Below are 27620 nucleotides of genomic sequence, written 5' to 3' on the forward strand. Positions count from 1 at the left end.
AGTCAGGGGTGGCCACCCTCCCCAGCAAAGACCAGGTATCATCAGTTCAATTGGCACCCATTCAGCCTGTGAGCAACAGACAAGAGTGTGTTGCACAAACGCACCCAGAGACCCAGCTCAAAGTATTTTAAGGGCAAGCAACAAGGCACACGACACACAGAGATCTGGCACAGAGGGCTAAGTGAGTAGGAAAACATGCACAGAATATGTACTGGCCTTAGCTCTGATTTTCTTCCTCTAGACTGCAAGTTTAAGTCTTAGGAACAGTCTGCATGGAACTACTCAACAGCAAAGGTGCCGATCCTTGCCACAGTCACCTATCCTGCTCCACTTCCCTGACCTTGGGGCACTCACACCAGGTCTCTCAGGAGGCTGGCAGTTCCCCTCGGAACACACTAGTTCTCACCAGTATTGGGAAACTAGTTAACTAGAACTAGTTAACTAGAGTGAAACAACAGCAATGCTTAACTCAGATCCTACCTGCTCTTAAAACTCAAGCACGGCCGGGTGGTGGTGGCGCACACCTTTAATCCCAGCACTTGAGAGACAGAGGCAGGCGGATCTCTGTGAGTTCGAGGCCAGCCTAGTCTACCGAGTGAGTTCCAAGACAGCAAGGACTAAATAGAGAAACTTCCAAGACAGCAAAGACTAAACAGAGAAACTCTGTCTTGAAAACAAACTAACTAACTAACTAACTAACTAACTAACTAACTAACTTACTTGAGCATGGCTTCTGCCACTCCATTTGAATAGATACAAAACAGGAATCCAAAACAGACTAGGGAACAGTTATTAAAAAAATAATAATAAATAAGAAAACATCTTTACTAACTAATGGCCTAATACAAAATTTGCAAAGAAAAAAACTAGCTAGTAAAATGGAAAGTTCATCTATGGAGCAAAATTCAGAGCTTTAAGTGAGTCTAAAATAAATTAGCCAGACTGACCAGCAAGCTGATGCATAGAGCAGACTGCATGTCTGCCTGGCTGACGGGTGCTACCCACATTTCACCTTCGGGAAGAAGGATGAGAAATCGGCCTCTTGTGTTGACTCCTCAAATAACAATGGTTTGCTGGCTAAAAGATAGTTAATTTTCTCATTCACATGCTGCTATGTCCTAATTAAGGTAGCTTATATTTTAATATTCCTTTTTCCTACTTGTAAAGTGATGAGTGATGTTAGGCATTTCATTGTGAACTACAACAGCAACAAGGGCTGTGGGCACTGATTTCCCTAACAGGGTCACCATGAAGTCCTCCCAGTCTCTCCAACTCTCTTCCTGAACTGTTTCTAAGGCTGTTCAATGATGATGGGGGGCACTAGAGAGCGGGCTACCCTCTGCTGGTCTTAGTTTCCTCATTTCTAACTTTTTGCCATTGACCCACCTACAGTCTTAATGCTACCAATCTTCGTAGGCAGCTGTGAAAGTGAACATTAAAAGCAGTGAAAGGAAGAATTTACAGCATCCATCTAGGGAGCAGAGTACATGCGTGTGCATACACAAATATGCAGATGTACTCTCGGTGCCTAACATCACTCCTCTTGCCTGTCTTTAATAAGATTCCTTAATCATTAATTCAAGAATAATCCCCACAACTGTGTAGAATACACTTTATGTTTTAGTGCCAAAAGTGAGAATTTTATCATAAGGCTGGTAGGGAGATGGAGATGGTCCAGTCTTTGTGGATGCTCAAAGAGCCAATAGTGAGGCTGTCCTTGAACGTTTCATATTAAGGCAAAGGCAGAGCAGTTACCAGGGCAATTCCCCTGCAGTTCCTGACCTCAAAAAAGCTGTGTCCCTTTCCTAGTCCAGGACTCACCACAGAAACACCCAAGTACTATTCTGGCCAATGAGTGTTCAGGCCATTCACACTGAGAAAGAAATACACCCTTAGATGATGCCTGTGGACTGGAGCACAGAGGGATTTTGGTAGGCACAATTAAATTTTTTTCAGTGACTTAAATTAGTTGGTACCAAAAAGAATCATTGTATTTAAAGAATACAATTCTTTTTTTGGCTAATATTCAAGTTTAGATCTAGTGAACACTGATATCTACTAAACAACAGGAGAATTTGTAGCAGAATGGATATATTTATCCTGACCATTCTTACACAGTCTTTAAAGGAACCCAAAATAAAACATGTAAATAATGTGACTACTTTAGTTACCTTTTTTTCTATCGTTTTAAAAAACAGAACACAGCACCCTCCACTTCCAGCAGCAAGGTCCAGTGGAAACTTGTGCTAGGTTCTTGGGTGGACACACTTGTTGCTGACAGACAGACAGAACTTCATAGGCAAGAACATTACAAATCTAAGTGATCGGTGTGTTATGGTTTTCAGAGTGCCGCTCGGTATTTGATGTCCAAGGCTCATACATATGTATTTGTCCAGTTCCTTCAACTAGACAGCAGGGTATAAGTCACCGTCTTCTTCTAACTTCTGAAATAACTTGATGCTTCGGAATCCAGATTCCCGCTCTCCGTTTTTCCACAAAATAATGAGATGATCTGCAGAGCATGTTACCAGTCCATGATCTTCGAAGTATAGAAACATCTGTGAGATAAATTGAAACACTAGTTTAAACCTATCAAGAAGAGGCTAAAGCTAGATCAGCATGTGTACTTCTAACAGACGAGGGTTTCTTTGGATTTGAATGCCAAGTCGTTTCATTCTCTGATGAGTGGCTTTCTTGTTTTCAGTGTTGGTGAGCCAAGCTAGGGTCCCGTGTGACTGCTCTACCACTGAGCCTTCTCCCCGGCCTTTGCTGTTATGAGCCAGGGCTCACTTCTATAGTCTAGGCTAGCTCAAAGGCCACAGCCTCCTTCTGTATCAGCCTCCTGCGTGCTGGGATTACAGCCATATGCCACGAAGCCTAGTGAAAATTTTCCCTTTCAAAAACCTATTGGTACAACCAATATTTAATATTTTAATGGGTTTTCTTGATCAGCTACAGAACTACAGTAACAACCATTTCTCAGAGCATCTTCCGAGTTTACCACAATCTCATTATTCACATACTGGCTTTAAGATCTGGTCAGGTGCGGGTCCTCTCACACTTGCATTATTTAGTAAAAAATGGCTACCAACTAAATTTCCTGAGATAAACACTGACTTGGGTGATTTCTGTAAAGCAGAGGTGCTGAGTCAGTGCATCGCATTTACCAAGTGACTCCAGCTTGGAAGCCAGCACCAGCTGCAACCACAGGGTCCCAATGACAGATTATGTAATCAGTTCTACCCTGTGGCATGCCACAGGAGAATGGAGATCCAGCACGGCACTAGAATTATCACTGGGAGAAAACTCTCTAAGTAAAAGGAAAGGATGTGCTAGGGAAGGGAGAGGATAGAAGCTAGGTGCAGAACCAACAAAGGATTGAGGCTGTAGATGGAGACAGTGCAGAGGTTAGAGAGAAAAACCTAGGAGTAGGGTGAGGCCCTTTAGTGACCCAGTGTTAAGAAGGGACAAGAGAGTAAAGTCAAAGGTCAGGACTTCCTGATGACTATGGAGCAAAAGAGAAGAATGGGGGGGCAGAATTTCTCGGGGGACTCGGCCATCAGTGCATGGGTAGCAGGACTGGGTCATCAGTGCATGGGTAGCAGGGCCGGGCCAGGCAGCAAGGGTGAGAACAGAAGCCGTGAGGATATTCAGGAAGCAGCACCTGGTAACAAGGGTCTGAACTTGACAATGAAGCCAATGGTGCTTTTTAAAAATGCTGCCATGCAGGATGAGGGCCAGCTCGGTGGATGACAGAGTGCCTGCCTAGCATGTAGAGGATGGAATGTCTTGGGGGACATCTAGGAGACAAAAGTGTAAATGCTTTCAAGGATGTTCCTAAACCTTTCACTTATATAATGATAAATGCGCCATTTCAAAGGTCTCCTCTACCGCTTAAAACTTCTAATGGGGGCTGAAGAGATGGCTCAGCTGTTAAGTGCACTCACTGACTGCTCTTTCAGAAGGCCTAGGTTCAATTCCCAGAACCTACATGACACTTCACAACCAGCTGTAATTCAGTTCCTGGGGATTACAACACCCTCTTCTTGCCTTCCTGGGCCTACAGGCAAAATACCCATAACACATTTTTAGTATGTTCAATGGGTTCCCGATATTTTAAAGATAAAGCCCAAACTCTTCTTACTCAGGCTTTTTTCTCTGACTAATGTCTGTTCATGGAAACCCAGTGATTCCATCCAACCCATCTGCCACAACAAAAACACCATCTGTGCCTCTGTCTACCACACCACGGTCATGCTGACCACCTGTAATCTGCACCACAGGCACTCAAGCAAAAACAACGTTAAAAACAAAGCCCTGAGCTACTTCTTAAAGGATGCAAAGATGAACAAGACACAGTACCCAACAGCAGGAGTCCCATGACTCGGTTACGTATCTCTCGGTCCAGCCTAGCCTCTAAGACTCCTCTCAAATCCTATCTCTAGAGAACTTTACAGGATGCTGCAAGAAACGTTTCTGGTAACTCTGTTTTTCACCTGGGTCAGTCGTAAGAAGTCTTGATTAGCAGCTCATTGGTCTTTTTCCTTCCTCTCTACTGAAGTATAAGACCCAGGAGGACAAGGATTGCATTTTATATCGCTTTTTAAACTCCAGGAAATGGTCAATGGCCAGTGTGGCTGCTGCTTCTAAGTATGGATGCCCATCCAAACTAAAAGCAATTTGTTCCTCACTGGCTAAGAAACAGGAAGAACAATTCAGGAAATGTACCACTTAGGGCCCTTCACTGCTCTCCTTACACTGTTACCAGGTCCATCACCTCCTCCTCACCATTCCTTCCTTCCCTCATTGCAGACAATGGTGCGTACTGTAAACTACTGATGTGTTTGCAGTTCCACAGTGAGACTCTTCTGCATAGTTCCTAAACTTCAGAATGCAAAGTGGTAAGGTAGCAGGGTTCTACAACTAGTATTATTCAAAGGCAGTGAAAACAATACTCTGATCCTGAATTTGGTTACGAACCCTGGGATTAGATCCTGTTAAGGCTTTTACCCTCCACATATAGCCACAGCATTCCATGCTTCCTCTGTTGACTACTGTGATACACCTTTCAATTCACTAACATCACCCTATGGTCGATCAGCTGTCTTCATCTCCTATACAATGGTGACAAGCCTGTTGTTAAACCAATACTGTTTACTTCCTCAACTCCTCTCTCTATGAAGGGTGATCCTAACCACTTGTACTATCACTGTCTGATTCCATAGTCTTATCTTGCAAAAGCCTACAGCTGAGAACGTGTGAGTCTTACTTAGAGCAACTGACTTAAAGAAGAACATGATGCAAAAGCAGGAACTGCCTGGACGGCATGCCCACTGAAAGTGGTACCTCCACGGAGGACGAGTGGCCGATCAGATCTCCAGTGAGCTCCAGGGAACACGTAGTGCCGTTTTCTTGCTGTTTTTTAACAGGCTGGCTGGTTTGCTTGTTCACTCGTCCAAATCCCCACATATTAAAAAACCCTACAAAGAGAAAAACGTTTCGGTCATTTCAAAAACTATTGTGCCTTTTCCTTACAGAAAGGCAGAACATTGAAATACAACCATGTCTCATACTTCTGTCTGTCAAGGTGATGGCACCGGATACTAGCTAGGATCTGTGAATATATTATGTTGAATTTTTCTTAACGAACCTAGCTCCACATTTCTTCCACTGCCCCTACTCACCCACTAGTGGCAATAAAACAGACAGACACTGGAATGTAAGGGAAGTGAACAGCCTGAAAGGTTGTAATGATCAAAAATCAGTAGAGAAGAGCACTTCAGACCTATCAACAAAACACAGAGGTGTGTGTGTGTGTGTGTGTGTGTGTGTGAGAGAGAGAGAGAGAGAGAGAGAGAGAGAGAGAGAGAGAGAGACAGAGAGAGAGACAGAGAGAGAATATCCCAGAATTTCAAAATACAAGTAGGAACACCAGTATTTGACTTATTAAGGATTAATAATTCATTCAAATATCCAGATTCACTTTTCAAACCAAACACCTAAAAAAGCTCATGAGATAATGACATTAACAAAGAAAGGTAAGTTGTTTTTTTTCTGTAAATTGCATTCAGTGTGAACAATAATGCTTTTATATCAATGGTAATAAATTTTGCTTATGTCAGTCAGAATTATAGACAATTTTATAAATGTGTAATTACTTCGGTAGGCTACTTGGTCATTTGGATTACTTGAAAGTTACACTTTTCTCTCAAAATAATAAAACTGCAATTGACTTCACTTGAAATAAAGAGATAGTTTCACACTGAAGCAAATTAAGACACAATTTCTAATCCCAAGAACCACTGGCATCCCTCAAATGTCTGATGCCTGCACTGAGCACAGAGCACATCCTATATGGTTCCTGCGGCTCTCATTATCACCTTCCAGTTTCCTATCAGATGAGATGAAAAAAGGAAGGGGGAGGGGAGAGGAGGGAGGGAGAGGGAAGAGGGAGGGGAGAACGACATGGCTTTGTGGGAAGGCACACACCTGTTGGGACAGGTTCAGCTGCCGGCTGCTGTTTCTCTCGGACCTCCCAAATGCGTACACTGCCATCTTCTGAGCATGAGATTAACTGCCTGTCAGAACAAAAAGCCAGACAGAGAAAGACAGAAAGAGCGCCTTGGGAGGCCAAGTGCCAACTGCTGAAATGGCTGGAGCGCTCAGCTGAATGCGGTCAGCTTTGCCAAGGCGGCATCACACCCCGGCTTTACTGTGCAAACTGAGACCAGGTGCCATCAAAGAGCACGTGACACTCTGTGACACTCTGTGACGCGAAATTATCACCTCCACTTTTTAAAGACCACTCAGAAAAATGGCATGAACTGCACAATGTCCTAAGCAGGCTCCCCCTTCCCGCCTCTCATCCCATCCCTTTCTTTCCACAGCGCCTCTCATCAGAAGGATCCTGCATGGGAAATGCTACTCTGTGATTTCATCAGTGGAATCGTAACGGCCAAATGCCCTCATTTAGTAGTCTCAGACAGTAAGGGCTCCAACCTGATTTTAGCCATTATCATACACCACTGTAAAAAAAAAATGAGTTTATAGAAAATATAAAAAGGAATCCTTCTTTAAAAAAAAGTATAATTCATTTAACCTTGCTCTTGTAGATTTTTGTCATATATTGCTACAAACTCTTCAATTACAGTCAGTCATGGAACATTCTCTATTTCTAAAAGAATACCAAGGTCAAGCCATGGAGCCAGTTAATTTGGCCACTGCAGAAATTACGTCGGTGGCCCCAGGAACCGTGACTGTCTTTCATCTTTGCTGAGATGGGAACATGTACCTGTTGGGAAGTTTGTCGATGTGTAGGATGTTGGAGTCATGCGCAGTTTTCTGGCAGGCAATCACACGCTTCAATTGTAGGTTATACACATACAGCCCCCTTCCAACTGCAGCAAATATATTCTGGGTGGCAGGGATGGAGAAAGTTCAGAAATTGGCATAGAACTAGTCATTACTACCTGGTATAATAGATTTCCCCACTCTGTGACACTGGGAAGCCACGGTTACCTTCCCAACCTTCAGACAAAAATGACAGTCCTGCCCTCTGACGCCCCCAATGTCAAAGTCACCACGGAAGGCTTAGCACACTCAGCAAGCCTGAGGAAAGCATGCCGGGAAGGCTCCGCACAGGGCAGCTCAGCTCTGCCTTCGTGCTCTCTGGAGACCGGAGCCGCGGGAGTGGTGGCTGCTACCAGGGCCCTGCAGCAGAAGGTGTCTAAGTGCAGCCTGGGCTTCCAAGGAACACGGTACCCTTGGGAATTTACTCAGCTGCTCTAGTCTGGAAACGCAGGCAAAATGACTTGCACTGCACATCTTAAGCAATCAGAAGGCCTACAAACAACCTGATATGCTCTGGTGGCACTATCCTAAGGTCATCTGAAGAATTAAGAGGAAAAAAAAACTCTAAACATAGTGCTAGAAATACCTTTCTATTAAGACATTTGAATCTTTAGAAAGTATTTTTGCTAATGTTCACGTCACCTCACACCTCTGTTAAGGTGTGAGAGGAAAGCATTCTTGTTACTTTTCAGGTTGGCAAGTTAAAACGGAAGGAACTGAAGGGCAGGTAAAAGTGGCTGGTAAGGGTGCCTGCCACCAAGTCTGATGGCCTGAGTCCCGTCCCGGGATCCATGTGATAAAGAAGAGAACCAACTCCACGTGGGCCACAGCACAACTGATGCGCGCGCGCGCGCGCGCGCGCGCACGCACACACACACACACACACACACACACACACACAAATAAATACATTTTAAAAAGTTTTTCAAATGAAATAACGTGAAAAGGGATGGAGGAAGAAACTTGGCGCTGACCTCCAGCCTCCGTACTCACCCCTGTGTTGGCCACAGTGCCACATGCCAACACCCACATAAGCACACAAACGTACACATGCACACAAAGCAGTACAAAGGAAATAAAAGCACTAGTACTGAATTTTTCAATACAAATAATAAAACGGTAACAAGTATGTAAATGAGGATAGAGAACACCAAACAAAAGAAAGGTTTCCTTTACTTCCTTTCTCGAGGCTATGAACACAGAGAAAAGTAACTCCCCTTAGACACATTTTCTGAGCCACTGAGGCTTAAAGAAAAGACTTTTTCAGATCGGAGGCAAGAGCCGGCACTGGATTTACAGCATGCACTCCCAAAGCACCACCCACTGCCAAGCCAGGCGGCAGCTCTTCTCGCCCGGGTGCTCTGGCCAGGATGCCAGCCAGGATGCCAGCGACCAAGAAGGGGAGCATGTCTCAAAGTTTTCACTCTCTCCCTCTCTAGGAAACGCATCTGAAAACAAATGAAATAGTAACCTCAAGCATGACGAGATTGCTTAATTCAACCCAAATTAGGTTTGTAAATTTGTGTTCCAATCATTTCTTTGCGTGCAAGATTCAGAGCAAGGATCAAAGTGCTCTTTTTAAATATAAGTGGTACATTCCTTATACAATTATCAGGCCATTTTAGAACCTGAAACCATTGGTGGTAACCTTTTCGGTACTCTGTGTGTGTGTGTGTGTGTGTGTGTGTGTGTGTGTGTGTGTGTGTGTGTGTACACATGTGCTCGGTACATTCATATACTGGTTCTCACCACCCTGTGGATCCTGTCAATTGAACTCAGGCTGTTGGCTTGGTAGCAGGTGCCTCTGCCCACTGAAGTGCCTCTGCCCCTCTCAGCAGCCCAGAATCACATGTCCAACATACTAGGCTTTAAATATTGGATACTGATTTTATTTGTAACAATTATAATTTATACTTTTTACCTCTTCATCACAGGTGAAATGATTAATAGAAATGTCATTTTGTTTTTGGCAGAGTTTTATTTCCTGCTGGGCATCCAGCTGTGGAGATGGGTTCCAGAAGCTGCGCTCACAAGCTTGCACAGTCCAGTCCAGGGCATCCCAGATGATCAGCTCTCCAACATGGGAGCCAGTGGTGAAACTCGTATCTAGAAAAGTTCACAAATGCTCCAGTACTGATCATGTTCTCTAGGCTAAAAATAAAAATGAATGGGCTTCCTAATTGTACCTAGACAAGCTAAACAGAAAGATTAATATGACAGTAAGAAGCTAGAAACAGACTAGTTCACTGACTGAAGATAAATATTACAGTTTGTGCCAATAAAAATGCCATCTATAATGTTTGGTCAACTTTTACAGGAATAAAAATAAAAGAATCTTCCTTAAATGATATGCCAAAAAACTGTCAATTAAAACACTGAGGGTACTTATAGGCGTAGATAAAGTAAGTAGTTCTATGAATACAGAGTGTTAAAGGGCACTAAAAAAATGAGCAGAGGAGACATACAAAGAAATATCTGCTTGGCAAAAAAAGATACACATATGATTTAAAAAATGGGGAGAGTTGGCAACTCAAATATCAAAACAGTTCATTATACTCAATGCATATGGCACTCCTGGAAATTACTAAGAATAAAAAAAGATGGAAAATAAATATATGATAACATTTTAACTACTTTAATAAAGAAATTTTAAACGATATATAAAGTATAGGTGAGAAATTTGTGGGAATCGGTGTGTTTATATACTACTAATGTCTTAGTACATTTTGGCACAATATCAACAATTATTTCAAAGATTAAATTAATAATAGGAGTCAAACTGTAAAATAACAAACATATTGATCCACCAGTTCCATTTCAAGGAATTTATCCTGAGGGAAATGCATAACAATGTATGTACAAAGCTGCAAGACAGAATCCTAAGAATTTGAGGTCAGCCTAAATATCCAACTGCAGACTAAATAATATGACAACCATAAAATAAAATAGTACTAGCTATTGAAAATACCTTTATTGATCTATAAAGGTATATTTATATTGACATGGAACTAAGTTCATACATACTCATAAAACAGTAAAGTGTGTATATACAAATGCACATATGTATACACATATAAAATACATAGAAAGATGTACACTAGTGTTTAATACTGAATGATGGCACAATTTTCACTTTAATTCCATTTTTAATTTAATGCTATGTTTCTTGCTAGTGCCATATTTTTATTATGACTGTGTTTAACTTGTAAAATAATAAGCTTTAAAACCCTCAAATAGAGTTAAATTAAGGCCTAGACAATTTATACATTATACATGTAATAGATATATGCAACTGCTAGACTAAAAATTACTCTCAAATGTAATTTATTAACTATTCTTACATATTTAAGGCAAGTCAGAACAGAACAATGCTCTGAGCATAGAACTCACCTTACAGGTCTGGCTCTGCCTGTTACTAGCCAGCTAGTCTCAAGGAAATCACTAACCTTTCTCTGTCTTAGATTCCTCATGCATTAAATGAGGATGATTATAGAAAAATAAATAAATAAATAGTAAATATCTAGCTATTTTTAAAAAAAACATCTAATGTGATTTCGAGTATGGTTAATACTCTACATTAACAGTATTTAACTGCACGGTGATTTACAACTTAGAAATACACAGATGGGTAATTAGAACTTTATTATTCCATCTGTCAAATAAGCCAGCAGCACAGAAATCTGCCATAGCCAGATGAACAATCTCTTAGAAGTAAAAGTCACTAACCATCCTAGATAGAAACACTATTTTTATCTTGGTCTCAGAGTCATAATAGGTAGCTTATTGATGTCTGTAGTTCCTGACACACTATAGAATGTGTTGTGTGAAGAAATAAATTTATTTATGGTCTCTGGAGGGAGACAACTTGCTAGTTTTAACACTATGGCAGTTTGGGGTACTTCAGCGGCACTAATCTTCCCATGCCTCCTCCAATTTCACTCAACTCCAAAAGAATCAAAGAAGTTAAGGATGAAAAAGGGGTTCCTTTACTGTGGATATCGTTCTGTATAAATAAAACACTGATTGGCCAGCGGCCAGGCAGGAAGTATAGGTGGGACAAGGAGAGAGGAGAATTCTGGGAAGTGAAAGGCTGAGTGGGAGACACTGCCAGCCGCCGCCATGACCAGTAGCATGTGAAGATGCCGGTAAGCCACGAGCCATGTGGCAAAGTATAGATTTAAGGAAATGGATTAATTTAAAATATAAGAACAGTTAGCAAGAAGCCTGACACGGCCATACAGTTTGTAAGCAATATAAGTCTCTGTGTTTACTTGGTCGGGTCTGAGTGTCTGTGGGACTGGCGGGTGAGAGAGATTTGTCCTGATTGTGGGCCAGGAAGGAAAACTCTAGCTACATTACTTGACTCCAGGTCTGGGTCTGTAGTCAACCCTGAATTAAAACTTTGAGACTGACCACATAGTTTCCCCCTCTGAGGTTCTTTTACACAACACAAACACAGTTATCAATGACCTCTTGGATCTTTTCACTCAAAGCAAAAGACTGACATTTACCTTAGCATATAGTTTCTCCCTGTGTGAATTATATTTCCAGGCAGGTCACTCAAAATGTTTCACACCAAACATCCTCAGTGATATAACAGTGGATGTATTTCATCCTGTAGTATGAAAATCCACTTAGGAAAATCTCTCCAGCATCCATCTAGCCATACCTCACAAGCACGAATGCTCTGTGATTGCCACACTGTCAGCACAGAGCAAGCAAGGGTGCCAGAAGACCAGAAGAGAGTAGGAACGTCAGCTTATGTCTTAGGAAACCACCCCCGCCCCCGGGACATTCAGACCCCTTCAGCAAGTTTGGTATATATCAAACATATTTGGGGAGTTCGAGTACATCATTCCAAGACTGCCCCGGGGACCCCTCACCAAAAATGTACTGCTTTTTAGGAAACTGTGTGTGGGTTATTCGTTTCTATGTTGCACATGTGTATGCAGGTATGTGAGCCTCTGTACATGCATGTGGAGGTGAGAGGAGAATTTGGACGCCCTGAATAGCTCTCCACCTTATTCCCTTGAGACAGGGTCTCTCACTGAATCTGGTGCTCGCTGGTTTTTAGCTAGGATGGTAGCCAACAAGTCCCAGTGACTCCCTTCTCCACCGTCACCCTCACCCTTGGGTTACAGGCACGTCCAGCTTTCCTAAGAGTTCTGGAAATCTGTCCTCATGTTTACACCAAGAGCCCTCCGACCCACTGAGCTTTCTTCTCAAGCCTTTAAAAATACCAAATGGTCATCCCTGAAAACATACACACGAGTAACATTATACAGACTTAGCGGGTCATAATTACACACACACACACACACACACACACACACACACACTCATATGTAACAACAATTAATGAAAAACAAGGCAATGAATTTTAAAGAGACAAAGGAAGGATATATAGGTAGGTTTGGAGGGAAGAAGGGGGAAATAGTATAATTATATTTTATTTATTTATTTTGGGTTTTCCGAGACAGGGTTTCTCTGAGTACTGGAACTCACTCTGTAGCCCAGGCTGGCCTCAAACTCAGAAATCTGCCTGCCTCCACCTCCCTAGTGCTGGATCAAAGGTGTGCACCACCATCACCTGCCAAGAAATAGTTTTTTGTTTTTCTTTCTTTCTTTTTTTTTTAAATGCACCTCTGTTGTGATGCAAACCCAGGAACTGGCCACTGGTATTAGATGGGTGGGTGGGAAAGGAGCAGGGCAGACAGTGAAGGGGAGAACCGCAGAACTCAATCACACAAGACCGCCAAAATCTGGAGCACTCCCACATACAAGATCTGGCCAATAGCAAATCTTTCAAACATCACCTAACCGTGTGTGATCCTAAAAACACTTTCGCCTTATTTATCATTTGTTTTACAGTTGATAAATCAGAAGGTACTATGGATTTTCCGTAACCTTCATTAATAACTCATTAATTCACTTCTTTTTAGCTTTCCATTTTCTATAAGATCCTTACAAAGAGCTGTGTGGTAGTCCATGCTTGGAACAGCAGAACTTTAGAGGTCAAAGTTGTGAGATTGCAAATTCAAGGTCAGCGTGGGTTTCACAGAGAGACCCTGTCAGGGAAGGAAGTAGGGTGAGGGGGAGAAGAAACCTTAAATTTTAAATCTGTGTAAGCCTCAGGTTGAGGTAGACCCAGCTCAGTGGAACACACTTGCTCAGAATGCACTGGGTTCTCACCTCAGCCAAAAGTAAAATAAAAAATGACAAGAAGCTATAAGCCTAGCTGTATACTGCACAGCAAAAGCTGGACCATGAAGCTAACTAAGGCTTGCTTGGTCACAACTGGTTATCTTCATTTAAGTAACCACGTTGTTTCAGTGATGCCGGGGCTTCAGCACTAAAATAAGACATATGACTAGACATAACCAACACAATGGGCCAGAACCTGTCTTGCTTCTTGTGGAAGCTCCAGGACCTTGTCATTGGTCAGGATTTCCACGAAGGCTCAAAGAGTCACCCAACCACTGTGACTTCCAGCACCACAGACAATCTGATCCTTGGGAAGACATGCACCTGAGTTTGGTAGGATGTTGGCTGCTGAGGGGAAGACTCTGAAGCTGGGAAGGATGCTCACTGACACATCTACAAATAGGACCAAGCGGTACAAAGGACAGAGAGCAAGTCTACATGGGGTCTTCTCCACGCTCCTTTTCACCCTCATCTCCAATTATACAACACATTCCTCCAAAAGAGCCAGCCAAGCCCAGCTCTCCAGGGACACAGGGGCTGTATCTCCTCCTGCTGCGCCATTTTCCCAGCAGTCTTACACAACCTGCTTGCAATCTCCACCACAACTCTCCATCATCCACAGATCACCCAGTTCGGTTCTGATGGTGTCAGCTGTCACGTATCTACCAGAACTAACTAAATGCCAAGAGCCAGAGTTCGTAATCCTCCCCTGCCATCTGACGTCATCCCAGCTCACTAGTAGTGATGGAGCCAGAGCCATTCGGGAAGAATGCTAAAATGCTACCTGCATCAGAATTCACAGCCTGTGATGAGCATCCACAGCGACCAAGCAGTACCTTAAGCCCTACTCTACCTGTCCGTGCCTAAGTCTTGGCCCTGCCACACTCGGAGCCTTGAGCTAGGCTCTACTGTCTCAAAGCTTAGAGGAAGAGATAACAACAATCTCCACTAATCTAATCTATTATTTGAGTGGTAATTCTGAACTACTGGAACAAAACACGATGGAAATTCTGAAATCGTATGTAACATAAAGGTACACAAAGAGCTTACCATTGATATTGACCAATGACAAAACATTATCCTGGTGATCAAGAAGACGTTTAACTTCAACAATATCCCATTCCTGCAAATCTTCTGTGGGTGCTAGTAACCTGAAAATTACTAAAAGACGGTTATTTTACTAAATGTTCAAAGAACATAAACTACCTTTCTACTCCAAAAACATTAAGTGCACAGTACATATCACACTGAAAAACAAAAACAAAAACAAAACTTCAAAAAGAACCTATTTATACCAGCTTACACCATTTCTTTCAAATGCTAGAGACACTTAAATGACCTCCTCAAACTTTAAGCCAGGGTTTCCTTCGCCTTGCTTCACTTGCTGACTTCCCAAACCCACCCTGACACCTCCACTTTCCCCCAGGCTTCATTACATGTCAGGAGTAGCACTCTGTTCCTGCTCAGGCCAGTGCCTGGCCACTCCTCTGGACCATTTCCACTATCAGCACCCTCTACACGTGTGTCCAAGCCAGTATGCATGGCTACAAAACAAGCTACAGATTCCAGCCTTCAACTTAGCAAAGGCTTCAGCAGCGGCCAAAAAATAAAAACAGCAGCTAAACAAGAAAAGAGGACTTTTCAGTTTGGGGGTATATATTATTATAAATTATAAGTCCTCTGAGAATATTGCTTCTAGTTTTTTGACTATAGATGTTGAATATGTTCCTTGATTTATTATTTGACTTTAAAAAACAGTTTTATTTATCTGGGCAGTGGTGGCACACACCTTCAATCCTAGCCCTTGGGAGGCAGAGGCAGGCAGATCTCTGAGTTCGAGGCCAGCCTGGTTATTTAAACTACAAATTCTAATTTTAATCAACACATAAAACCTAAAATCAAATCAAGTAGTTCTATCAACCAACATTTATAAAACATCTATGATATTCTTGGAGTTCTAGCTACCAAATGTGAATAGGCCCATTACTGCCTCCGAATGCTCAGAATCCACAGCAGACATAAGACCTGTGTACATACAGGCTGACCATCAGTGTACTACACAATCTGATAGGCCACTCGAGCCAGGGCTGTGGATGCTCAGAGACAGGCATGCCTGATAGAAAAAGTGGTAAGGTCTCACATCCTTTCCAAGTGGTGGGAATCAGCTATCCAAGTTTTTCTGTTCCTCAAATTCCTCTCTGGAAAATAGGTCATGGCACATTTCTTTCTGTATCTCTGACAATATTTCACCAACTGTCAAAGAATTTGCAAGATTATGAAATTCTAATAGCCTTTCATATTTGAATTGTGGCTGTAAGAAATTCTCTCAGCTAATACCAAAGAGAAGTCTTCTTGACATGGATAAACTCTGAGTGAAAATACTATGGCTAACTGACTTTAGAATAAGCGATACATTGTTTAATCAAATTATTAGGAGACAGTAATAGTGTAATATATTGACAAGAAGAAATCTGACCTAACACTTTGAAAATGGTCCACCCTGTATCATTTTCAACAACCCTAAGAAGCCAGAGTTAGGGCAGAGGCAGGCATCTCTGAAATAAAACCTTTGTTGTTGTTGTTATTGTTGTTTTTTGTCTTTCTAGCACACCCATAACTATTTATTCATGTTGCTATATAGACATGTATGTGTGCACAAATATAAAGAAAATATACAAACATACTCACTCAGTTCTTTGCCAACTGCTGCTACAACACAATCCCTAGGGATTTCAGCCAAAGCACTGATCCCTTCAGAAAAAAAAAAAAATGAAACAAGGCAAATCATTTTCTCTCATGGGTTACATGAGAAATAAAACTTTCTCAATTTTATGTTACTCATTTCCCATAAAATATATTTGAAACCTACTACATAAACACTTCCTTTCTTGCTTATACATGGAAAGTGAGTTTCTGATACCTATGGAAGACATTTTTATATCCATAAATAGGCTCTGAATATTTCTCCTGTGGTGGTGACATGGTATATTCAACCACCCCCATGTATTTACTAAGCATCCCTTATGATAATCACCATCAACCATCACATGATGGCTAGTTCAACAAGATATAGAATTGGAGTTTTCCTTCAGTGTAACTTCAAAACTATGCATGCCCACTGGCACTAAAATGAGCCAATGTAATGGTGGAAAAGCCGTATCTGCCCTCCATCCTGTTTCCTTACATAACTCCTAAAATTCTTTGAATCTCCAAAGACACCATTTTTCTGTGGCCCAATGAGATGACTAGTGTCTGTTCCTGGTAGCTGGGGGATGAGAGCCACTCGCTAGGACCAAGGCAGGAGGAGAAAGTTGGCACTTTTAGCCTCATCAGTCAACTTCTAAGGAGAGAGGGACAGAAGATAATGTTGATCACTAGTAAATAGTTTGATTAACCATATCTACAGAATAAAGCCTCCATAAAAGCCAGGACAGGCTCGGATAGATTCTGTAAAGCTGTACTTATGACAGCTCCTGCAGGGTGGCACACTTAGAGAGGGCACAAAGGCCCTATGCCCCTTCCTCCCACCTTGCCCTTTGTATTTCTCCTTTGGTACTCTTGTGATAGACTAAGTGGGTAAATGAGATTCTCTTAGTTCTGTAAACCACTCTAGCAAACTGAATCCTGATTTATAACCAAGGGGACAAAATCTACACAAACAAAACAAAAAAAAAAGGGCATGTAAATGGAACGATGGAAGAGGGAACTGTTGAGGACTGAGCTTTCAGCCTGTGAGACTGGACACTACTCCAGGTAGACAGTGTCGGCCTGAGCAGAGGAGAGGGCAGGAAGCTAGGTATCCTCTCCTGAAACACTGACTGCCAGAGCATCTGAAGAAGATCACAAAGGAAGTGATTCTCCTGTGGAGCAGCCAGTTATTCCCACTCAACAGCTGAGGAAGAGGCCTTCAAATGGCACATTCATGGCTAATTCGTGCATTTCTAAAACGACTCACTGAAATGACTAGCCTCTACACCACCACGCTTCATTTATTTACATGCAGAATCTTTAGTAAGTGGGGTTTGGTTGCCGCTGTTGTCCAGACCGGCCTATTGTAGTCCTCGGCTCAGATCCTCCTCCTTGTCAGTCTCCGAGCAGCTGGATTGCTGCTCACAACACTGTACTTGGCCTTAAGCACCGAGTACTGAATATCTTTTCATAGCTGAATCATAAAATGGTTTCAGACTAACCTTAACTTCAAGTATTAAAAATTGAAATACTGGAACACATTAACAAGAAATAGTTTAACAATGTTAGTCTTTCCCTTTTGTGATATGTAATTTATGAATAGAACTGTAAACATATATGCAAATCGGGATGTTCCGCTTACTTTCCTTCCTACCTGTCAGAGACTAGCAGCCCTGCTATGATGTCAAGAGCATCTCTACCCTAATTTCTCCTCCACATGGGCATATTTTACAAATGTGATTTGTGTCCGCATGGAAGAGATGGGAAACGTGTAGAAGAGCCCAAGAGAAGGACACGGACGGGTAGGAGAATAGTTTTGCAGGTTTGTTTATTGTTGTTTGAGATGGGGTCTCACTCACAGCCCAGGCTGGCCTCAAGCTGGTGAAAATCTCCCTTCTTCAAGAAGCATTTTAAACACAGAAAATGTTCACTAAGAGGCCAGTGAGATAGCTCCGTGGATAAAGGGGCCTGCCACCAAGCCTGAGGACCTGAGTGTGACCCTGGAAGCCACATGGTAGAAAACAAGGATTCTTACTAGTTACCTCTGACCTTCATACATGTGTTATAGCTCACAAACATACACATGCACGCACACACACATACATGCTCACACACATACGAAAATATATAAAAGTGTAGAATATTATTAAGTGATCATGGTCCTGCTATCTCACACTTGGATATGGGTATATACTGAAAGTAACCAAGGGTTATCTTGTAAAAGAGATCTTATGCACCCATGTTCACTGTGACACTGTTTAACAGGGAGGTTATGGAATCAGCCCATGTGTTCATCAATAGATGAATGGATAATGTGATACGTGCATGTGCACACACACACACACACACACACACACACACAGTGGAGTATTATCAGCCATAAAGGACAAAATCCTATTATTTTCAAGAAAGTAGATGAAACTGAGAGTGATCATCGTAAGTAAAATAAGCCATATGCAGAAGACAGTGCTGCACGTCTTCTCTCGTATGTGGAAGGAGGGCGGCGTCTGGGGAAGAAAATACAAGTGCAAAGGTAAGGATGTCAAGGGAGAGTGGCAGTATGGGTGGATATCACCAAAATACATTGTGTCCATGTATGAAAATACCATACCGAAACCCAATACTTGGTATAAATAAGATACATGCGCATATAAATGTTCCTTCAGTTATTTGTCACATGAAAATATTAATTGGATATGGCTATCCACAGTCCTCAGAACTAAAAAATTCCTACATGGAATTATCACATTATATTGTGATATGTCTTTAAAGATTCAACTGTCTTTTACAGTCTATCAATCGTGTCTCATAATTACCTTGACTGGTTTTTACCTGTATCAGAAAGATGGTCAGTCTTACACAGCAGATCCAGTTTTCGGTTCCACACACCTAAGTCATTACCACCCGAGAGCCAAGTGTCTAGTCTCCGCAGGACAGTTACACACTGCAAAATTGATGGGATATGCATTATCAGTTTAGAAATTCTAGCACTCGTTGTCCCACGGTTTTCAATCATGTCCTCAAGTCCTTTCAAGGCCCTCCCTGTGACAGGCAGTTTGTTTGGCTTCTGATTATGGGTTCTTTAAGAGAATACTGTCTCACAGAGTATGGAGCAGAGCGGCCATGTGATTTGTGAGACGGTCACAGCCAACACTGGCTCACCGCCCCAAGGGGACACTAAAGACAGACGTCCCACAGCAAGAAGCTGAGGCCTCTGAACAATACACAGCAGCACTGTCCCAAGCCACTGGGAGCCTCTGAGTAGGTTTCTCAACCCAGACAAGCCTTTTGGAGACAGTCTAAAGACCCTGAGCCAGCACCAATCAGCTAAGAGGTTCTCTATGTCTGAGCACAGACACCGCATGTTTATTATAGCTTTAAGTCACTAAGCTTTCAGATGACCTGTGAGCCACTAATAGATAACTTCCTCACAATTCTTAAGGGCCTTTTAAAAATAAAATGGAGACTATGATACTGTTTTTACTTTTTCAATCAATTCTCAATAACTCTGTTTGGTAGACTTAAAGTCTTCCCAGAGTATAGAATCCTTTACTTTACACGGTACCTTAGGGTCCCTTCCTTCAAGAGTCATGTCCTCACCCACAGACCCCAAGTGAGATGGACAAGAACTGAATTAGAAAAAGGGGGGGGGTGATGGTCGCCTTGGCTTAGGATAAGGCTTCTTTTAAAATAGATGGAAGAAAAAGGTGAATAAATCAAAACAGTTTATATTTCAAGAGTCTATCCTGTCTAGTCTCTGGGGTTCTACATTAGCTCTTTATTCTGTTTATGAGCAAGTAACAGTCTATTGTGGGGATATTCGTGTTTTGTTTACCCAGTCATTAACTGATGGATAGTCGGGTTGTTTCTGGTTTTTTGCTAGTATGAATACCGACCGGTGCTCTGAACATTCATTATACACATATGTGTGGGCACATTTTCATTTGGGATGGGACTATACACAGGAGGGTTATTGTTTAACATTACTGAGTTGCCAAACTTGGAAGGTCACTGTAGTATCTTACAAGCTCACTAGCAAAGCATGAGCCACAGTATGACTTTTCCATGTGTTTATCCACACTCAAGCCCTGTCTTTTAGACATTAGTGGTGCCAGTGTGTACGAAATAGGAGCCCATCATGGTTCTGATTTACATTCATTCCTCTCACTAATGATGATGAACCTTTTCTCATACATTTATTGCCCATTTACATATCTTTTTTGGAGAAATTTCTTTCAAATTATTCTTAATCGTGCTACTTTTCTTTGAGCTAAGAGTTCTCTGCACATTTTAGATACATGCTTGATAAATGATTTATACATATTTCCCCCATTAATTGGGCTGTATTTTCAATTTGTCAATGGTATTCTTGGAAGAACAAAAGTTTCCACTTAATTAGGCCCAATTTATCAGTTGGTACCAATTGAATCTATTCCATTTTATATGTACATGTCTATCTGATTCTGCTTTTTCTTTCTCTGTGAGACAGAGTCTCACTATGCTGCCCAGGCTGATCTTGAAATCTTGAGTTCAAATGATCCTACCTCAGCCTTCCATAGCAGGAAGTCCAGATATGAACACTACACCGGGCTCGCCTCAGTTATTAAAGACTAGTCTTCCTTCCATTGAAAAGTGTTAGCTCCCTTGTAAACAAACTGTCTACATGTGTGAGGTTTTATTTTTGGACCCTCAATCCTATTCCATTGATCTGTATTTCTACATCATTATGCCAGTATCACACTGTCTTGATACTACATCTATAAGGAAGTTTTAGAATTAGGCATTGTCTCACATCTTTATGCTTTCTCTCCAGAATTGTTTTGGCTATTCTGGATCCTTTATACTTCCATGTCAGGTTTCAAGTTAGTTTGCAAGCCAGATTTAATTTTATGATAGAGATTGTATTCCATCTTTAGATCATTTCGAGTAGTATTTAAATCTTAATATTAATCTAACCCATTAACATATGATAGTTTTCCAGTTAACAATGTTTTCTAGATTATTTGTATGAGTATTTTGCCTGTATGTATGTAAGCACATCATGTGCATGATTTACCCACAGGAGCCTCAGATTCCCTGGAACTGGAGTTAAAGATGCCTGTGAGCCACCGTGTGGGTGCTGGGTATTGAGCCCAGGTCTTCTGCAAGAAAAAGTGTTCTTAACTGCTGAGCCATTCCTTCCAGCTTCAAGGTTTTCAATTTATTTATATATTCTTAAATTTCACCGAACAATGTTTTAAAGATTTTAATTTATAAACTACCTACTTTTAAAAACTAAGTATTCTATTTTTTTTTGGATCTTACTGTGAATAGAGTTTTCTCAATTTGATTTTAGAGAATTACAATTATTTTTGTACTATCCGCCATGTGCCCTTGCTAGGTTAATTTATTAGCCTTCACAGTTTTGTGTGGGTTTATGATTCTCTACATATAAGGTCTTGTCATGTATAAATCCAGAAAGCTTTAGTTCTTCTTTTCCATAAAAGAGTCATAAAACAACCATTTGTTTCATTTTTATTCTCTAATTTTGCTGTCCAGATCCTTCAGTGCAAGCTAAACAGATGTGTGCTGAGAGCAGATATTCCTATTTCATTCCTGACTTTACGGAGAAAGTATTCGTATTCATTTATTAGATTTTCATAAATGACCTTTGTGGGTCATGTGTGGGTATAAATTATCTTCATGGTGAGACTACACCAGAGTTGGTTAAATGCTTTCTCTGCCTCTACTGAAATGATCGCGTGGTTATTGTCCTGTACTCTTAATGGTCACTGACTGACTTTCAGATATTCAGCTAAAGTCATATTCCTGGAATAAATCTCCCTGGGTTGTGCTGCACCCTCTCTATATGTCACTAGTTTTAGTTTGTTAATACTTTATTGAAGATAACACACTGTTTTAAATACTTAACATGTTATCACTACATTTTCCAAAGTCTTTTAAGAGTCTCCTAAAATACACTTAATGTGTACACACACCATACTTTAACTGTTTCCCTTTATAAGACACTAGAACACTTCCGTCACCCGTTTACATAAACTAATTTGCAGCACACATTTCTGTTCATACACCTCCACCTAAATTTCTCATTGCTTCCTTTATTGCGGGGGGGGGGGGGGGGGGACGACCTTGAATTAGAGACCCTGACTTGATGTACACACTCACTGTTCAGAGCAGTGATTCTCACCCTTCCTAATGCTGTGACTCTTTAATACTGTTCCTTATGTTGTGGTGACCCCCAACTATAAAATTATTTCATTGCTACATAATTTTGCTGTTATGAATCATAATGAAAATATCTGATATACAGGGTATCTGATATGTGACCCCCTTGGGGGTCATGACCCACAGGTTGAGAACTGCTGCATTAGAGCCTTCATAACACCACACTGCCTTCCAAGAAAAGCATATCTATTTTCTCCAAACAAGTAGGGAAAAAAAAAAAAAAGAAGCCAATTTTACTACAACTCCTTGCTAACTCTAGCTGTCATCTAAAAAGTTTATTAGGTCAAAAAATAACAGAGTTATATCGTGGTTCTGAGTTGCTCCGAGAAGTCACCTAAGAACTGAAGCATGAACTACTGTGAGCAGATTTGACTTGTAGACAGTTTTACGTGAAACAAGCATACGGGAAGAGCAAGCAGAGACAAAACCCTCTTTTGAAAGTACTTTGACCGCACAGGCATAAGATCCGTTCTAATGGACAAGCCTCTCTTACCAGTGCAGGAAAAGACCCCCAGATGGATCCCCTGACACATCATCTTACTCTTCTCTGTTCCTTCAACTCAAGGAGTTTCACTGGAGAACTAATGATTTTAGCTCTTCAGATAGTAAGAAATGTTTTTACAGGAATGCAAAAGTAGCACTTTTTTCATATCACATAAAATACAGGGAATACTTCGGCGACTTCTTCAGACGCCCCACTGCTGTATGAGTAGGAACACAGCACACGGCACTGTCTTCCACGGGAACCTCAGCACACTGGCATCACAACAGCACAGTGCTGCTGTTTCTAGGAAATAATGAATGAGCCTGACTACTGACACTCAGAAAAAAAAAAAAAGTGGGGGGAGGGGACAATGGCTGTCAGAAGGCCAGCTGTCCCCAGAGCTGTGCCTTTCCCAAACTGGCTAGCAGTGGACAGTGCTAACTTCCCCAGAACAAACGACGTTTCTCCTGTAGGAATCACAAGGAAACAAGACCTGGCCGCATCTGGTTCTCTCACATGTGGCAGCATTCCTGCCATAAAAGCCCCAATTAATATTTGTTTATAAAAAATGAAATGGCATCAACACATTAGAGTTTTTGGTTTTGGAAATAAGAAACCAACATGTCCTCATGGCTCTAGAGAAGGTAGCAGTCAAGGGACAAATGCCTCCCTATCTCTCAAAGTTTTAAAAACAGAACAGCTCCTGCTACAGTTCTGCAAATGCTGTCTCCTTCTAGGAGGGCCTGTTATAAGCCTGCCAGGCCCCGCCCTCTATAAACCCACCAGGCCCCGCCCACTGTAAACACACCAAGCCCCGCCTCTGTATACCCACCAAGCCCCGCCTTCTTGCTTGTCTTCCCCTGCTCTCATTTCCAACTGAAACATTCTCACACTTAAATACATATGATCCCTAAAATCTTGTCTTAAAATCAAATGGCTGTGTGTGTGTGTGAAAGCAACAACGTGTAAAACCTAAAGAACTAATTTCATCCAATTTATTAACCATTTTGAAGACAACAAAAATACTATCATAAAAACCCAAATCTGCTTCAGACTTTACCTTTACTGTAGACTGCAAACAGGAGACTCTCTGGATTTGTCTGCCGGTGTCGCAGTCCCAAACTTACGCCGATGTTAAGAAATAATTTCCAAGTAGAATTTTAAAAGTTTAATTATGAGATAACATTTCTAATTAACAATTAAATCACAAGTATAAACAGTCAGCAAACCTTTAAATACAATCTAAGCTATTTGGTGTTGATACTGCCATGGATCTATAGGGCAGGTCATCACCTGGGAGCAGGTTAAGCTACTAGTGTACTATGAGGCCATTTAAGGACACACCAGAGTGAGTGCTCTGAAGCACTAATCTTCATGGGTATCACACACTACCCCTGCTTCAAGTGTACTCTTGAGAACAGTTTACCATAATGTAGAAAACACGTGCATAATGTTTTATACAAAAACTTCCACATCTCCCAACAGTTTCTGAAAGTTCACTACAATGTACATGCATGGTTTACTACTGTTATTAACAGTAACTGTGTGTTAGTTACTCTGAAACACTATTTCCTATGGCGTTTCACTCCATATCATATAAATATATCATATACTTGTAAATGTAAATAATATAAATGCAGGGCAAATACATTTTATATCATGTATAATGTACATTTTAAATTAAAATTTTAAAGTTACTGTGAGTTCGAGGCCAGCCTGGTCTACAGAGCGAGATCCAGGAAAGGTGCAAAGCTACACAGAGAAACCCTGTCTCGAAAAAACCAAAAAAAAAAATTTTTAAAGTTAATTTTATAATCTAGTTAATATTATATCTGATTATTTTTTATTAATCCTACTTCACACTTCAAATGCAGTTCATTATAAAAAGGAAGATGCCTATATATTCGTATGTTTGTGTCACATTCAACAAACTACTCAGTCATAAGAAAGCTCTCTCCCTAACTAGATGATATGGTGATATTTTGTTTGTGCTCTACCAAATAAAGCTTTCCTGGAGATCAGAGTGCAGAGCTAGTCACTAGAGGCCAGGCAGTGGTGGCACACACCTTTAATCCCAGCACTTGGGAGGGGGAAACGGGATGTGATATGGCTGGGCAGAGAGAGGAAGTGATAAAGCAGGGTGGAGACAGGAGCTCGGCCCTTTCATTCTGAGGATTCCTAGAGGGAAGAAGTCTTTCTAGTGGCTGGCTGCTCTGCTTCTCTGATCTTTCAAGCTTCCACCCTGATATCTGACGCCGGGTTTTTATTATTAAGACCAATTAGAATTCAAGCTATAGGATGGTGTTTTCTAGCTTTAAGTTTCTCAGTTCTAATTCCCTCACAGTCTCTCCACAGACTTCACTGTTGAAAACCTTAATGCTCAAAACTAAGAAACGTGGACTCTTAAGACCATTACTTGACAAACAAACAAACAAACAAACAAAAAACCTACCACCGACATTTAATTAAGAGAGTTAATTAACAGTGAAGGTCCAAGGAGAGTAAATCTAGAATCCATCTAAAATGAACATCAAAGTTCTCTGGGATTCTTTTAAATAGGAGTGACTCAGTGACAGGAATGGCTGTGTGTGATGTCACAGCTTACAGGTAAGTGTCCCAGCATCTTACCCCTGAACTGTGACAGCAACTTTAATAATTGTCTCTAATACTAGCACAGCGTCTTAGAAATGGCCTTAAAAGATGCTGTATTTTAAATTCTACTTCTGCAGAAATTATAACAAAGAGAAAAAAGACAAGGGCTCAAATCCAGGAGATAATGTTTCCCTCAAAAGAGCAGCAGTGATGGTCTAGCCTGGCCTAAGCGTCTGGCTGCATCCCGCATGAGCACACAGAGGTTATCCCACTTAACTGTTTTCTTGACATTTTCTCACCTATGGACAATTTATCTAGAAACTGATTCAGCTGTTGAGCTCACTCAGTGGGACACCAAGTCACATGTCCTGGTTCTAGAGAGGCCTAGGAAACCACGCCCCCTCTGCGCTCACTTCTAAACAGAGATTTCAAATAGGCCTAGACTGGTCCTGGCCAATCCGATGCTTTAAAGGGAGTAATAGAAACTGCAGTCACCACACACTATTTTGTCAGGAGCGGGTCTGCCACAGCTTCAGAACCCTGACAGCAGGCTGGCTGCTGGCCACTCGGCCTTACCTGCCATGTGCCTTGGGTGAGTTGCTTACCATCTCTGTCTCTACCTTCTCACTTGTGAGAATGACAAAAACCCCTACTTCGTAGGGCCACTTTAAAGATTAAATAAGTCAACGTGTAAAACACAATAATCTGGAGCAAACAAGAGCACTTCACAGAACATCAGCATTGCTGTCGTACTGTAAATTCTAACTGGAAAGTACAGAAAAGCAAAAGGAACTTCACTTCAAAAACTGTTTTGAAATGCCAAGATTTAACTACCGTGCAGACAGACCCACACAGGTCCTCACGTTGAGGGCCGTACATGAGGAGGAAATGAATTCTTTTCCAGCCCACATCATCCTAATTTCCCTAAACTGAGATGCCCACAACCTCCATCCCTTCATTTTGCACAACGTGATGTAACAGACTCTAGAATTGTAATTTTACACTCTACAAAGAACTGCTTCAGTCGTGGGTCTTTAGAATTACAAGCCCTGACCTGCTACTTCCTCACCTAACACTTTAGGGAGCATATCGTAAAGACTTGAAGAAAATCATTCTGCCATCAGAATGCACAGACACACGCAGGCACTGGGTCCCTGGCCACCGCACTCTAGGGGTAAGGATATACAGACGGTCCTGTCAGCGGAGGCCGTCAAGATGAGCTGACTGCCCTCCTCACAGGAGTCTAGAGGGGGAAACGCAATGATGGCCGTTAGCTTCTGGGTGTGTCCTCTGAGTTCCAGGAGCTTCTCTCCTGTCTGCAATACAAGTAAGAATGTTAACAAACTTACCCTTTCCAACGTGAAGGGTCTTAGACAACAATAAGAATAGCTATGTAGAAAATAAACATACATGCCATTTAAAATTATGTGTTTGGAATTTAAAAAATTTTTAAACAATCAAATATAATCTAAACAAGTATCAAAAAGCAGCTGTGAATATTTTTGACTATTTTCTAGTTAGTATGCTAACTTAGCATATTTTCATAGTCGGTTTAAAGAAATAATCTTTCCTATGGTTTTTAGGAACTGTGTAAGTTCTGTAGCAACAGCAGCAATTTACTCTGTAGAGTGAAAACTGGGAGTCCTTGGGATGCGTGTGCATATATCCAACCTCTTTACAGCTTTAAGCGCAGAAGAAATAAAGGCACAGTGGTCTCCAGCATACGTTACCTAGCACCATTCCCAACCACTCAACGTCTTCTTCCAAGGCCTCCCTCTGACCTCCCAAGTGGAAACATATGACATATATAAACTTTGGATCTCCCCAAGGCTCCAGGATTTCATGACTGTATTTACAATACAGCTGGTCTTCTGCATTCATCATTTTTAGAAGCACAGATTCAACTTATTTTACTTTTTGTTTGCTCGGAAACAGTAATGTAGGCCAGGCTTGCCTCAAATGTATCGTGAAGCTAAGGCTAGCCTGGACCTCCTGGTCCTCCTGGCCATACCTCTAATATTACGGGCATGTGCCACTGTGACTGGCCTGATCCAACCAATCTTAGCTAAAATTACAG

General features: G+C 41.5%; 1 protein-coding gene across 1 annotated transcript in view; it reads right to left on the reverse strand.

Moving 5' to 3' along the window:
* Positions 1 to 2074: 2074 nt before the first annotated feature.
* The window catches only part of Wdr41 (WD repeat domain 41), a 49713-nt gene continuing 24167 nt past the window's right edge, over positions 2075 to 27620 (reverse strand). The window contains exons 4-13 of the mRNA XM_059276525.1: positions 26730 to 26859; positions 24012 to 24073; positions 19075 to 19186; positions 16243 to 16305; positions 14605 to 14715; positions 9272 to 9456; positions 7292 to 7413; positions 6490 to 6578; positions 5347 to 5480; positions 2075 to 2558 (exon numbers count right to left, since the gene is read on the reverse strand). Coding sequence (XP_059132508.1) covers positions 2406 to 2558; positions 5347 to 5480; positions 6490 to 6578; positions 7292 to 7413; positions 9272 to 9456; positions 14605 to 14715; positions 16243 to 16305; positions 19075 to 19186; positions 24012 to 24073; positions 26730 to 26859 — 1161 coding nt within the window. The 3' untranslated portion in view covers positions 2075 to 2405. The remainder of the gene's footprint in view (positions 2559 to 5346; positions 5481 to 6489; positions 6579 to 7291; positions 7414 to 9271; positions 9457 to 14604; positions 14716 to 16242; positions 16306 to 19074; positions 19187 to 24011; positions 24074 to 26729; positions 26860 to 27620) is intronic.

This window comes from Peromyscus eremicus, chromosome 11 (genome assembly GCF_949786415.1).
Source record: "Peromyscus eremicus chromosome 11, PerEre_H2_v1, whole genome shotgun sequence".
NCBI classification, from domain to species: domain Eukaryota; kingdom Metazoa; phylum Chordata; class Mammalia; order Rodentia; family Cricetidae; genus Peromyscus; species Peromyscus eremicus.